Below are 15,946 nucleotides of genomic sequence, written 5' to 3'. Positions count from 1 at the left end.
GTGTGAAGATGGCAGACGAGGGGACGAGGAGGCCGAGCAGGAGAGTGGCGGCGGCCGCCCCAGGGAGCCGCCGGGGCTTGGTGAGCGGCTGAGAGCGCTAGAAGAGGCGTTGCGGTGGAGAGAGGAGCCTGCAGAGAAAGCGGCCAGCGAGTACTGCCAGCGCTTCTGTCAGGTGAAGCACATAGTGTCTTGGTCTTTTGTGTCTGTGACCCGGGAGGTGGGAAGGGACGGGCAGTGGTCTCAGAGCTCTTTCAGTAGCGTCGCTGTTCAGAGCGCGGATTGGCCCCTCGCGCAGCTTTTGTGCGCGCCCCTGGGAACCTGTCATGGGAATGGAGAGGGTGTGGGTCCAGGCCTTCACCGATTGGGCTTCAGGCCTTATGTGTGGTGTTGCACACTGGATGAAGGGCTGCCTTCTGCAGAGGTTGCCTCGGCGCCACTCCTTGCACAGCCCCCCCCCCCCCCAACCAGGCTTCACGGCTGAGGTGTTGCCCCTTGGGGAAGGGGTCTTTTAATTGCGTTTGCTCGTCCTTTGCCATCACAGAGCCAGTGACAGCGTACCTTTTCTTCTCTCTGTACGTCACTATCGTACCTGTCCTGCCCTTGTATTTGTTGGAATACTGTCGTGATCACGACTGTTTAATGGGTATGTTTTTGGAGGGGGACACTGGGCCTGTTAAGTAAATACTCTTTACTAACTTGGTTGCATGCTTGTCGCCAAGGGGTTAGTGAGATGCGTACATTTAAGCTGTGGTGCCCGAACACAAACGACGTAGTTCTTTTTCCGAGTTAAGTTGCTTTTGTATGTCCTATGTTTCTTGTTTTGCCGTGAAGCTGTGACTTATTCACTTTTCCGTAGTTTGGTGGTCATTACCACAGACCAGACGCACTTCTTTCTAGAAGGTGTTCCATCGTGAGGGGATTGTTCTGTGATTCTCCGATTATTTCAGGAAATTTTAAACGTTCCAGCCAGTGTGTTGTAGAAGCTCCATTGCTGTTATTGTTAGTAACGTCCAGTCATACGTTTTAAGTGTATATAAACAACAACAAGCATTTACAATGCAATGGTCTCGGCATTGGTAAAGTTAGAGCTATTGGCATTGCTCATGACAATGCCGTTTCTTTAAATGTTTTAAAAACAAAAACATAAACAAAAATAATGTCATGAGCAATGCCAATAGCTCTAACTTTACCAATGCCGAGACCATTGCATTGTAAATGCTTGTTATGAAAGCTTTTGTGCTTATGTTTAGCACACAATAATTATGTACTCCATCTGCAACTGTGCCTTTTTCAAAACACATGTATTACTGGATATAAAAGATCTCCTCATGTGTCCTTGCGGGCACTAGGTTCATGGCTTCAATGGTGCAGCAGGTGGAGTGGCACAGGGGCTAAAAGGTTTAGGAAACCCATTGAACGCCCATTATTGCTATATTTTACTACTAAACAAGCAGATACAAGTACAGTTACCTTGCAGGCACAAAGGTCGTGGTTAAAATAGTGCAGCAGGTACAGTGGCACAGGGGCCAAAAGGTTCATGATTTGAATGGAGACCTCTAGGAAACCCACTGAACACTGATCATTGCTATATTGTACTACTAAACAAGAAGTCAGGAGTGCTTTTTTGGTGTAACCATTGCCCCCAAAGTAACACATAGCCTAAAGCATCACTGTAATAAAAGCTGTTACCTGTTGGACTTTTTTGTCTACCTACAACTTATGTTACATTCAGTGCATTTATATGGTACATTTCCACAGTTTTTGTATGGTCCTAAAATGCTTCTGTATCTGGACACACTAACACCTTGGCAAGGGTAGTCTTCATTCTATAACATTAGAACTTCAGCCGTTGTGAACACTATATAAATAATTATAACTTACCATATGGCATTCCATACCAAGGATTGGCAAAGCCAATCGGTCTGCCCTATGCGAGATCCATTGGCTTTGTCAATGTTATTGGAGCCAAATTATAAAGTAGCGCTAGCTTTAGTGCAGCATTAGTGAAAATAAATTTTAAAAACGCCATAACGCGGAGAACACTGGCTGTGTTATACAGCTTTTTTTTTTTTTACATTTTTTTCAGCCATTTGCAACATAGCTAAAAACATTAGCAACGCCAATAAATCTCACATATGCAAGACCGATTGACTTTGCCAATGCTTGTTTAATTTTGTTCATCATGCTAGCATAACATTTAAACAGATTTCACAAATTGAGTGTGAGATCAGAGAATCATGGGTAGCCCACAGTGGCGTGATTATAGGTTGCATCGTGTACAAATGCCATGTTTATTAAAAAAATAAATATCATTTAAACAGGTTTTATAAATTGATTGCGAGACATTTTTTATGTATAGTAATTTTGATGCTGAAAATTGCAACATCAATGTAATGCCTCTAAAATTACGGTATTTGTTGTATGACCCTTCATTAATTGATTAATTACAACTCAGGGCTGTGCCTGATAACATCAGACTGTCAAGAATGTCATTGTAATGCAGACTGCAATCTGTTTTCACACACTAGGGTGATGTCACCTGGAAACCAGTGTAAATACTGACACAAAATGGCACCTTGCCATCTGTGAACAAGGCTACAGGGCAGCCGAAACGCGTCAGGACAACCTGACCAAGTTGAAAGAAAAGCAACTGGAGCAACTTTCCAAGAAGCGTCGTCTTCCTTGGTTTTGGGAAATGAGGGATTGGTTTCATACGTTACGGACATTGCTGAGTCAATCAGCGACGACTCGCCCTTCAATATGGAGTGTGGCGGTAGCCAGCAAACCGTTACAGTATATATATATATATACGCACACATACATATATTTTCACACATATACACACACACATATACACTCATACACACACATATATATGCATATACATACACACACATTTATATGCACATATATACATTTATATAGCCTGCCAATATTTTGGTCAATGTTTTGGCTACAGTATTCTTGTAGGACAATATTAATGTTCACAATATCCGTTATACGGTGCTAGTACTGGTAGAGAAGCATTGGGCACCCACGATTCAGTTAAAAAGTGAATTAAACTGAAGCATAAGGAGTAGCAAAGGAAGGACAATCAAGGAATGGTCTACCTCAATGTGTCAGACTAGGAACCTGCAATATGATGGAGGGGCAAGGTGCTTCATTCTTGAGAGCAAGTAGAGCTGAAAGTAATCAGTAGGTTCCAATATGTAAATGTTCAACTAAATGCATGGAGAGAATCAAGACCAGAGCGGTGTCTTATGACTAGGCACTTGTTACTGGAGCAGTAATAATTCCAGTTAATGACTGATCGAAAAAAGCACTGAACTCAACACTGAACACTGTTACCAGACTCCATACTTGGTACTAAGAACTCATGTCATTTATATGCTCCTGAATATTTTGGGGTTTTACCCATCATTCTTCTTATCTGCAGATTGTATTTCCTAGATCAATATGACCTGAAAGCATTTGCAACATATAGCATCATCTCAATCAGAGGAGAGCAGAAAATGAAACCAGCTGATGACATACAATGAAATAAATTATCCTGCGTGGGGAACATACTTCTTCTAAATTTGCAGTTTTATTCTGGACCCTCATACATAAACAAGCCTGGAGTGAAATATGCCATTCCTGAATAAAAATTCCTAAACCCCACAAATCAACGTGTCATTTTTAATACTTTGGCAGACCTACTACTCCAAAATAAAATGTATTAGCCACACGGTGTGTACCCTGGCCCCACCCAAGACAGGTAACACATACACAGCATGTCTTAAAAGTAATGGCTGGGGCACTGAATCTTAATCAAATGCATTCTTCCTTGACACCTACCTGCAGCATGCCATGCCCGTTGTCTTCAATGGTGCCCTCAAAGGTGACATGAATTCTTGTCAACTTCTTTTGTGAACTAATAAAAAACAATATTAGACTGGGTCACATATATGGCAGTATGCAAATCGGAACCTAACTCAATAACGTATTGAACACCCAGACAAAAAATAAAGACATTATCTTCTATATTCAGTATTGCCACTGAGTGAAGACCATCTCTCTCGCAATTGGTATTCGGCAAGATGTCAATATCTAAAGTAAACATAACGCAAAAAAACACTCTCTCTAAGCATTTTACTGCCTGCTTCTGATGTGATAAAAGCTCCGTTTCTTGTTAACCATTCTCGGCTTATTTTTATCTTGCCCACAGGTGTGGTATTACCTGCAACAAATGTACTTCCTGGAACCGGTGCCTAATTTAGGCCAATAATAAAGATAGAAGCTATGCCTTGTCCATCCATGGAGCAACCAATTATTCATACGGACCATAAACATCTCTAAGGCAGAATCTGATTGAAAAGGGTAGCTTTCTTTCTATCAAAACAGCCACTTCTTTGGTTGCCTTGTCATCAAACAATAAAAAAAGCATTTTCTACCCAGTTTGTCTTCAATCATTTTCCTTCTTCTGCCCTTAAAGAACAAGTTACTTAGCTCAGTAATTTTCTTACTGTTGGATATTCTACCTAATTGAAGATTCTTCACCTTGTGAATAACCCCAGGTGCCAGACCGGATCTGGAGATATTTCTCAGCAATTCCCTCACAAAACAGTAGGTGGTGTTGTGGGGTTGAGTCAGACCTTTCCTGCCCAGAAGTGATGAACAAATTACTTACCTTCGGTAACGATATAGTTGTAAGAAACATTAGTTAGTGCTAGATTCATTACCTTAGAATTACCCCTGGCGTCAGACTGGATCCAAAATGTTTTTGGCAGCAGTACCCTAAGCATCGGAAGGTGGCGTCGTGCAGCTCCGAGTCTGTCGTTGGCGTTGTGGTTGCCGGGATGACGTTGCGGCAGCTACTTAGACGCCGCCCGGCACGCTGACGTCCGTTCTGTACACGACTTTCCGCGCAAGGAACGCAGAGCCATGCAAGATACTGACCTCTGGTGCATTGAACTAGGGCCCTGAAAGGGATGATCTTAACCCTAGAAATCAGTTCGCAGAACGGGGAGGATGGGTGGCGTGGTGAAAAACTTTGGCAGAAAGGATGGACATGTCCTGAACACAACCTTATCCAGATGGACAGACAAAAACTGAGGTTTAAAAGAAAGAGCCTGGAGCTCAATCACTCTCCTAGCAGAGGTGATGGCAACCAGGAAAGCAGTGTTCCAAGTTAACAAACGAAGAGGACAGTTGTGAAGAGGCTCAAACGGAGCGCACATTAAATATGTGAGAACCAGGTTCAAGTCCCACTGTGGCATTACGAAGGAAAAAGGAGGTAAAAGATGAGTAATGCCTTTGAGGAATCTATTAACAACAGGGGAGTTAAAAAGAGAGGGCTGATCAGGGAGCCTGAGAAAGGCCGAAATACCAGAAAGGTAGCCCTTGATAGTGCCCAGAGCAGAGCCCTGCTGGGCCAAAGAAAGAAGAAACAAAAGGACTTCTGAAAGAGGGGCAGAAAGGGGATCCACAGCCTTTGCTGTACACTATGCCACAAATTTGTTCTACCTGCAGGTGTATACCAACTTAGTGGAGGGACGCCTGGCTGCCAGAATGACATCACAGACTTCAGGAGGCAAGTCGAAAGGGATCAACTGTCGCCGCTCAATATCCATGCAAAGAGGTGGATGAGGAGCCAGGAGGAGGAGGGGTGGAGGACCGTCCCCTGCTGCTGCGACAGAAGATCCTCCCGAAGAGGCAGTTGGATCGCGGGATCGATAGTCATACTGAGAAGCTCGGGATACCAAACTCTTTGAGCCCAGTCCGGAGCCACAAGAAAGACTTGGGCCCGGTTGCACCTGATCTTCTTCATCTTCGGACGTGGAGCAGCACGACGCCACCTTTTGAAGTGCAGGGGTACTGCTGACGAAAACTTTCCAGATCCAGTCTGATGCCCGGTGGTAATTCTAAGGTAAGGAATCTATCACTAATGTGCTTCTTTCATATGTCTGGGCCACAAAATAACTGCCACCGCCGCGTATCGATGTCAGTTTATTTCTGATATCTGTCCAGTGGGCGCGGAGCCTTTAGGAATCAGATTGTGCCTTTGTGCAGTACTTCAAGTTGCAATCATTTTTAAATGTATAAGGAGGAGTCATTTACGCAGGATGGGGAGGAGGGTGGGTCGGTGAGGAATCTGTGGTTAGATAGAGTATCCACCATCAAGAGTGTTACTGAAGGCAAATAACATGTTCCTTTGATGAATACTTCTAATTGCAGGTTCCTCTCCTTGTGAATAGATACTGAAGCAGTGCCTCCCTCGACGGTGAGGCTGGGGAATGGCTCAGACCAGAGAGTCCTACAGGTCCGAATGGGAAAATGCCCCTCTGTCTGGACTTGGCTATCCAGCCAATAGTGATTCATGAACCTGTGAATCAACAACCATGTCACAGCCTGCAGATACCCAAAATAGGCACTCCACAAGCCAGAGCGGTAGTAGCAGCTTTGGCTCTGTTGGAATGAGCCGACAGGCCTTCCGTAGGCTGTTTCTTGGCTGGATTATAGCACATCTTTATACAAAGAACACTCCTTCAGGAGATAGTCAGTTTCTTTAATCCTCTTCTTTGTCCCAGAGAAACCCACGAAGAGTTAATCGTCCACCCACTGATCCTTGGTGTGATTGATACAGAAATTCAGAGCCCTCTTTGGGTTTAGACAACAAATTCTCTTTCTCCTTGGATATATGAGGAGTGAAGTATGTTGGCAGGGTTATGGACTGCCCAAGGTGAAAAGGCATAACATCCTTTGAAAGGAATGCTGACTTGGCCCATAGTGACAATTTGTCTGGAAAAAAGTTTATGCATGAATGCTGCACAGCAAGCAATTGCAGCTCACTAACGCGGCGAGCTGACGTGACCGCACTGAAGAACTCGGTCTTCAATATGAGCAATCTCAGAGAGCGACCATACAAAGACTCAAATGGAGTGCACATTAAGAATGGAAGAACCAGACTGAGGTTACATTGGGGCCTCACACAAATTATCTGGGTGGGAATGTGGGGATTAGCCCTTTCAAAAATCACATCAAAGACGGTTGCTCAAGCAACTGTAGAAAGGCTGATAAGGCAGGCAAATAACCTTCAACTGTTGCTGCAGTAAAACCTAGCTAGATGAGACACCAGGAAAAAAAGGAACTTCAGACAATTGGGCTTGTAAGGGTTGGGTATGCCTAGAATAACATTAAACAATAAACCTCTCCCAGCATCCTGCATAGGTGCTTGTCCTTGAGGGACGCCTGGCTACAAGAATGATATTTACTACCTTGGGAGGAAGATTAAAGGCAGTGAATTGTCACCACTCAATCTCAAAGTTATGGGGTCTAAGTTCTACAGGTTCAGTTGTAGGACCCTGCCCTGCTGCTGCAATAAGATATTACCCCAAAGAGGCTACCAGATCAAAAGAAGGAATATGCTACTTACCAGTATGCATCTGTTCTTGGCATGTAGAGCTGCAGATCTATACACTGTGCATAAATCGCCATCTGGTGTTGGGCCCGGATGTTTGCAGTTTGTTTTTCCTCTTGGAAAGTCTTTGGAAGTCACGAGTTCGGTGACTCCTCCTCTGGTTCGTATTGCGCATGGGCTTCGGCTCCATCCTCAGATTGTTTTTCGCCAGCAGGGAAAGATGGAGCGTAGTAGTAACAGTAAAGAAACCCATGTGTATTGTATCTAAATAGGATAAGACTGGAACGGATACAGGTAGCCGGGGAGGCGGGTGGGCGTGTATAGATCTGCAGCTCTACGTGCCAAGAACAGATGCATACTGGTAAGTAGCATATTCCGTTCGAGGCATATGAGCTGCAGATTATACACTGTGCATAGATTACATAGCAGTACCCAACCCTAGCGGCGACCACCGGTATCCGTTGCAGTTGTTTGAAACAGTGTTTTTAGTACAGCTTGGCCCACACTAGCCTGTTGCTTGGTTTGCACATCTACACAGTAATGATTTGTGAAGGTGTGCGTTGTTGACCATGTCGCTGCTTTGCAGATGTCATCTAGTGGTATGTTCCCTAGGAAAGCCATAGAAGCCCCTATCTTCCTTGTAGAGTGGGCTTTAGGGGGAACCGATAGCGTTCGTTTTGCTTTTTGGTAGCAAATCTGTATGCATTTTACAATCCACCTAGCTATCCCTGATTTGGAAATAGGGTTGCCTTTGTGTGGTGGGGAGAAGGAAACAAATAACTGTTTGGTTTTTCTGAAAGGTTGTGTTCTCTGGATGTAATAAAGTAAAGCCCTTTTAACATCCAGTGTGTGTAAGGCTCTTTCCGCAACTGTTTGGGGTTGCGAGAAAAAGACTGGCAATTCTACCGACTGGTTTAAATGGAATGGAGAAATGACTTTGGGTAGAAATTTGGGATTGGTGCGGAGTACAACCTTGTTGTGATGCATCTGAAGGAAAGGTTCCTGTATAGTGAACGCCTGTATTTCACTAACTCTTCTGAGGGAAGTGATGGCCACTAGAAAAGCTGTTTTCCATGTGAGAAATTGCAGCTCACAGTTATGTAATGGTTCGAAAGGGGGTCCCATTAACCGTGTGAGAACTATATTCACGTTCCAAACAGGTGAGGGTGGCACTCTGGGTGGAATTACTCTTTTGAGGCCTTCCATAAAGGCCTTGATGGCAGGCACTTTGAAAAGTGAGAGGTGCTGCCTATTTTGTAAATAGGCAGCAATTGCAGCGAGGTGTAAGCGAATGGAAGTATATGCTAGGTTACACCTTTGTAAATGGAGTAGATAACATATAATGTGCTGTATGGATACATTTAAAGGATCGATTGTATTGTTGTGGCAGTAAACAACAAAACGTTTCCACTTTGCCGCATAGCACGCCCTAGTAGGCGTCTAGCTTCCCCGATAATGTTCATGCAATCAGGGGGAAGGTTAAGGTATCCAAATTCTAGGACCTCAGGAGCCAGATCGCAAGGTTAAGTTGAGCTGGGTCTCTGTGCCCGATCTCTCCATGGTTCTGGGTTAGGAGACATGGCGAGAGGCGTAGCTTTTGATGTGGTACTACTGAGAGTTCCAGCAGTGTGGTGTACCACGGTTGTCTGGCCCATGTTGGAGCTACCAGGTTCAGAGTTAGGGAATGCTGCTGTAGCTTTCGCACCACTAATGGAATTAGTGGGAGAGGTGGAAAAGCGTATGCAAATTTGTTTGACCAGTTCATCCATATCGCATTGCCTTTGGACAATGGGTGTGGATATCTGGCGGCGAAGCTTGGGCATTTTTTGTTTTCGTGGGTGGCGAATAGGTCTATGTGTGGATGCCCCCACTTCTGAAAGAACGGGTGAAGAACTTGTGGGTGAAGTTCCCACTTGTGGATCTGCTGTGTCTGCCTGCTGAGCAGATCTGCCACGGTGTTTTGTACTCCTGGGACGTGTTGGGCTAGGAGGAAAATCTTTTGTGGAATTGCCCATCTCCATATGCTCTGTGCTAACTGAGAGAGCTGTGGAGAGTGTGTGCCCCCCTGTTTTTGAATGTAGTACATGGCAGTCATGTTGTCTGTGCGCATGAGGACTGCCTTGCCTGAAATCTGCGCCTGGAAGGATTTTAGGGCGAGGAAAATCGCCAGTAACTCCAGATGGTTGATGTGGAGTAACTTCTGTTGCGGCGTCCACGTGCCCTGTGCTGTGAGATGTAACAGATGAGCTCCCCAGCCGGAGAGCGATGCATCTGCTGTTAGGATTATTTGTGGGACCGGATCCAGGAACGGTCGACCTTTGGAAAGATTTGTGGTGTTCCACCACTGCAGAGAGCGATGGGTGCGACCGTCTACCAACACCAGATCTGTCAGTTGTCCCTGGGCCTGGTTCCACTGGCGCGCCAAGCACTCTTGGAGTGGACGCATTTGGAGTCTTGCATGCGGCACTATAAAGATGCAAGAGGCCATCATCCCTATGAGCTGCATAAACACTCTTGCTGGGAGAGAGTGTTGAGATAGGAATTTTTGACGCAGCGCCTGTATCTTTGCAATTCTGGCAGGATTGGGATAGGCTATGGCTTTTGAGGTGTCTATAGTGGCGCCGAGATACTGTTTTGTGTGTGATGGCACCAGGTGGGATTTTTGATGGTTTACCGTGAAACCTAGCTGGTGAAGCAGTTGGACTGTAGCGGCTGTATGTCGGCCACATTGTTGGTAGGACGTGGCTTTTATCAGCCAATCGTCCAGATAAGGGAAGACGTGAATGTGCTGTCTTCTGAGGTGTGCAGCCACTACTGCCAGGCACTTGGTGAAAACCCTTGGTGCTGTTGTTACCCCGAACGGGAGCACCTTGAACTGGTAGTGTTGTCCGTCTACCACAAACCTGAGGTACTTTCTGTGAGACTGGTGTACTGGGATGTGAAAGTACGCGTCTTTTAAGTCCAGAGTGGTGAGGAAAATCGTTCTGGGAGAGAAGTGGAAGAACCTGTTGAAGGGTTACCATGTGAAAATGGTCTGAGTGAATGTAGGTGTTGAGAGGTCTGAGATCTAAGATAGGTCGTAGGGTCTCGTCTGTCTTTGGAATTAGAAAGTACAGGGAGTAGACCCCTAAATTTTGTTGATTTATGGGGACCTGCTCTATTGCTCCTTTTTGCAGGAGAGAGATCACCTCTTGTGTTAGCAGCGCAGTATGTTCTTGCGACATAGGGTGGTGCCTGGGTGGAATGTTGGGGGGTGTTGATGTTAATTCCAGGCAATACCCTGACTGAATAATTTGTGTCACCCATCTGTCTGAGGTGATTGTCTCCCAGACATGCAGTAAAGATTGTAGTCTGCCTCCGACCGGAGTGGAATGGTCTGGAGGGAGCGGGGGAAAGTCATTGGGCAGGAGGCGTGGCAGAGCGGGCGGTATTTGTTTTGCCTCTGCCCTTATTATTATTGTCTCTGTATCCGCCTCTTTGATAACCTTTTGTGAAGGTAGATTGAGGGGGGGATTTATAGGACGTGAACGCACTGTCCGAGGAGTAGCCTCTGCCCGTGCCCCGAAAGGAAGAACGGCGAAAGGATCGCCTGGGAGGCTGTGTCTGAAGGGCTCCCATAGATTTCGCCGTGTCTGTATCTTTCTTCATTTTTTCGAGGGCTTCGTCTACCTTAGGGCCAAAGAGATGGTCTTGGTCGAAGGGGAGGCCTGTACCTCCGGTTTAAACCCTGAAACCCTGAGCCAGCTATGGCGACGGAGAAGGACATTGGTGTTTATGGCCCTGGAGGCTGTATCTGCTGCAGCTAGGGCACATCTTATGGAGGTTTTCCCCTCTTGAATAAGTTCATTAGCCCTAGTCTTGTACTTTTCAGGGAGATGGTGCATGATGGTCTCTAGCTCATCGTAATGCGCCCTGTCGTAACGGGCCAACAATGCTTACGTATTGGCAATACGCCAGATATTGGCCGCTTGTGACGCAGTGCGCTTCCCTGACGCATCTAGGATCTTGGATTCTTTGTCAGGTGGGGGCGCCTCGCCTGACGCCTGAGAATTTGAGCGCTTCCTAGCTGTAGACACCACTAGGGAGTCTAAGGGTGCAGGGCCTTTGATGTAAGAAGGGTCTGTCGGTGCGGCTTTGTATTTTTCCTCTATCCGAGGGTTTAGGACCCTGGCCCTGACTGGGTCTTTAAAAACCTCAGGGGCATGTTTAATTACGCCCTTTAACATAGGTAGAATGGCAGTGGACCTATGTGTATCGTCAAAGGTGTCTAAGAGAAAATCTCCCTCCACTGGGTCTGTGTGTAACTCCACCCCGTGGTAGTGTGCCGCCCGTTGTAACAAGTGGTGAAAACCCAAGAAATCTTCAGGAGGGGATGGCCTAGATGGATAAAGATTAAAGTTGTGTGTCAGTCGCACTCCTTCTAATTAAAGGAACAACATTGACTCATCCAACACAAGGAACTCCCATCAAATTGCGTGTGACAGCGACATGCGACTCAAGTTTTGTTGTGTACTTACTTAAGTGCCCATGTGGGTTAACCTACGTGGGAAAAACGGAACGAAAAATTAAAACCCGTTTGACAGAGCATAAAAGTAACATAAGAATCAATAATCCGAAATCGGTCATTGCCACACATTTCAACAGATTATCACATAACATTAGTCAACTCCGATTTCTAATTTTGGAACAGGTGCCAGTACAAACGGGCAGAGACAACAAGAAATTTCTGTTGCAAAGAGAACTGTATTGGATTTTTGCATTGGATTCACTACACCCGAAGGGTCTGAATGACCGGGTGGAATATAATTGTTATCTGTAATAACGTATCAACATGCAGGTGTGCATTTGTGAATAACAGACTGCATTTAATGTTTTCAGATTTGGAATGCATTTTCTGATGATGGTATTTCGCAATTCATTGTTTTTTTAATCCAACAAACATTCTTTAATAATTTTTTTTGTTTATTGAGTCATCACAACTTTACGCTGTAGACATTCACCCGTATCGCTAAGTTTGGGTTCGAGTCTTTCTTCTTTATCCTGATGATGGTGTTTCGCAATTCATTGTTTTTTAATCCAACAAACATTCTTTAATTTTTTTTGTTTATTAAGTTATCACAACTTTACGTTGTAGACATTCACCCGTATCACTAAGTTTGGGTTCGAGTCTTTCTTCTTTATCTTGCATGTTCTTTTCTCGCATGTGTATATTTACTTCCGGGGCACACTAGGAACACAGCTGATCTCAACGGTTACGGGACGCGGAATCGCTACGATCGAGAAACGGGTTTTGCACAGGTATGCACCGCAGCGGCACATATGAGACAATACACGATAAGATTCTTTTTAATCACAATCAGTTTAATGGACGTACGAGTCACTCACGTAGGCATAACCAGTTATTAAACCGGAATCTTTTAACACGCTCTCGAATTAATTGGCACATCTTTTAAAGGACTCGCACTGAACCCGTGGTTAAGACACATACGGCACACGGCAATAACCATTTACCGGCACTCCGTAGACTTTCACTTCACATGTTTTTTAGTTGTTTTACAGTTCACTCAACGAGCACTGGGAATGTTTCAGGAATTTACGTTCACTGAATCAGATATCATTTGCGTCTACACCGTACTAGATCCGTGGCAATTGGTGATTGTTCACGTAAAAACTCTGGCTCTGTTGTTATGCTATCAGCTTTTACTCTCGTTATATTCTAGCGTGAATATTATTAATACATGGTCATTTTGTTTATAGGGAGAATCCCCTGACGAAGGGAGACCCCGAAATGCATTGGGATTCATCCCTGTAACCCAAATATTCACATTTACTACATGGAATCATGTTTACAATATTGGAATTTATTCACAAGAAGAGGTTCTTAACAAACCTGAATTATGAAATTTATGAATAATTTTGGAAGCAACAAAATCAATTGAAAACTGTGAAATAAAACAGTTTACTGATCTACAGACATTCGTGGTTTAATTTATTACAGTTTGAAGTAATAAGAGTGCATACTGGGATACACCTTCCACTGGTGAAGGAACCGGAATTCAGTCTAGATGGATAAAGGTCATCCTGTGGGACATCTGGGATGTCCGGATTGTTATAATCATCCCATGGGTCTGGAGATCCAGTAGGGGTGGGATCTTGTGGCCCATCTGCTGGATCATAGTAAGGGTCCCCCAAATCGTCTGGGACAGGAGACAAGGTGGGGGAACGATCAGGTGGAGGAGGTGGAGGTGGAGAGGGTGGAGGAGGAGGAGGAGGAGGTGAAGGCACCCTGAAAGGAGAGGTAGCAATGTCCTTCCTCTTTGGAGGTGGAGGAGGAGCTGGCTTGTCCAAGTGCCTCTTTTTAGAAGACAATGTCAAGTGTCCAGTCTTTGGATCTTTGGTGAGAGTTTTTTGCAAAGGATCCGGTGTAAAAAGCTCCCGTGACACTGGTTGTTCGGTCGGCGTCGAAGGTTTCGGTGCCGACGGCTTTTTAGGCTTATCGAAGCCGTGCTTCCTTGGAACCTCCGTTTTTTTGGTCGGTGCCAAAGAGGTTCTTGGCATGGGAGTGTCGGTGCCGAGGGTCTTGTGATGTTTTGTGGGCGCCGGAGTGGCAGGTTTCGACCCCGAAGGCTTCGGTGTCTGATTCGGTGTGGAGGTGGAGGCCGATTTTTTCTTCGGTGCCGAAGGGTGTTTCTCGGCACCGGTGGTCGGCTGGCTCGAGCCCGAGCTGCCGGAAGGCTTAGAAAGCTTCTTTACCAGGCCCGAAGGTGGGGTGTGAGAAGCAGTGTCCTTGGTCTTGCCTAGGCCCGGAGGCGAAGGTGTGACCGAAGCCTTTTTCGGAATCGGCGTGGGAGGGGGAATTGTACTCACGACCCGCTGCGCCGGAGTGATGTCCTCCACATCTGAGTCGTCGGCCTCGGAAGCGCTGACTAGGTCGTCGTCCTCCTGGTCCTGCTGTCCCGGAGCTTCGACGTCGTCTCCGAAGATGTCGACTGGAGCGGAGGTCGAGGAGTGTGCCATGTTGCGTCTAGCCCGTCGATCTCGAATGGTCTTTTTTGAGCGAAAAGACTTGCAGGCGGGACAGTCTCAGGCCTCGTGTTCTGGGGAGAGGCAGAGGTTGCACACCTCATGGAGATCGGTGTGGGGAAACTTGGACCCACATCGAGGGCACTTCTTGAAGGGAGTTCTTTCCATCAGCCGAGACCGGAGCCGGAATAGGCCTGAAGGCCGCCGTCGACCACCGGAATCGAAGAAGTGCCGAAGAGAAGATGAATAAGATGATTTATGTCTTTGAAGAAACTCGATGAGCGAGGATTTGTGCGTCGATCGGCGAACTGGGAAGTTTGGAACCGGAGCGCGAAGTTTTACATCCGAGCCCGATGGCGGAAAAAAACAATCTGAGGATGGAGCCGAAGCCCATGCGCAATACGAACCAGAGGAGGAGTCACCGAACTCGTGACTTCCAAAGACTTTCCAAGAGGAAAAACAAACTGCAAACATCCGGGCCCAACACCAGATGGCGATCTATGCACAGTGTATAATCTGCAGCTCATATGCCTCGAACAGAGGTTTTTAGTCAAGCGTTCTGGATAACATACTGTCCTAGACCAATACGGAGCCACTAGAATACTTTGGGCCTGGTCGTTCCTCAGTTTCTTTACAACTTTGAGCAGGAGCAGAAGAAGCAGGAAAGCATACAGGCATCTCGAGCACCTGTACAACCAAAAGGCATCTCGGAAGGAGAATTGCATTGGAAAGTCCAACGTGCAAATGCTTGGGCACTGCATGGTCCCAGTGATGATGAAAAGATCTAGACAGGGTTCTTCAGATTGTTGGAAAACTCCATGTGCCAGTGTAGCTGCCATTTGTGATCCACTTGGCAACGCGTGCCAAGTTCATCTGCCCTGGCATTTAAAGATCCTGCCAGGTATTGCATGACGAGAGAGATGCCCTAATGATTTTGCTAGTTACAGAGGTGTAAAGCCTCTTGGCACAGTGCCCATGGCCTCACTCCATTCTGCTTGTTCCAGTACCACATTATTGTATTGTAATTGCATTTATATTGCGCTTGCGTCCCCTGATGGGGTGTTGAAGCGCTTTTTTGGCAAGTAGCATGCTACTCCGGAACCCATAAAGGATTAGTGTTGAATTAGTATAGTGAAATATAAAAGTAATTTGAGTGGTGGATATTAGTCAGTTATTTGGATTGAGCAGGATAGCAGAGTGATAGAAGAGGGGAAAACATGTGCATTTATATAGCGTCTAACGCCATCAGAGACCCACCAAATGTGGCATGCCTCACAGAACTGAGGACGTTGCAGGCACCACAGGTTCATCATGGCGTTCCTCCCTGGGATAAACCCACATTGGTCTTCATGCTCTAATGTCCTCATCTTGGAGAAGCCGGTTTGCAAGAACCCTAGCCAGAATCTTGTCTCCATTTAACATGGAGAGAGGTCCGTATGAGGCCATTGCCGTTCGGCCCTTATCTGGCTTAAGTACCATCACTATGATAGCTTCCTGCATAGTGGCAGGAAGACTCCCGCCATG

The 15,946-nt window shown here is 45.9% G+C and overlaps 1 protein-coding gene across 2 annotated transcripts in view; it reads right to left on the bottom strand.

The window, feature by feature from the left end:
- PARG (poly(ADP-ribose) glycohydrolase) overlaps nucleotides 1-15,946 on the bottom strand; it is a 722,753-nt gene that overhangs the window by 232,301 nt on the left and 474,506 nt on the right. For both annotated transcript variants that reach the window (XM_085608405.1, XM_085608413.1), the window contains exon 12: nucleotides 3,838-3,913. In XM_085608405.1, the coding sequence (XP_085464531.1) occupies nucleotides 3,838-3,913 (76 nt within the window). The remainder of the gene's footprint in view (nucleotides 1-3,837; nucleotides 3,914-15,946) is intronic.

This window comes from Triturus cristatus, chromosome 1_2, assembly GCF_964204655.1.
Source record: "Triturus cristatus chromosome 1_2, aTriCri1.1, whole genome shotgun sequence".
Classification (NCBI taxonomy): Eukaryota; Metazoa; Chordata; class Amphibia; order Caudata; family Salamandridae; genus Triturus; species Triturus cristatus.
Note: the sequence above shows the minus strand (reverse complement) of the source record. Positions and strands in the feature narration are given on the sequence as shown.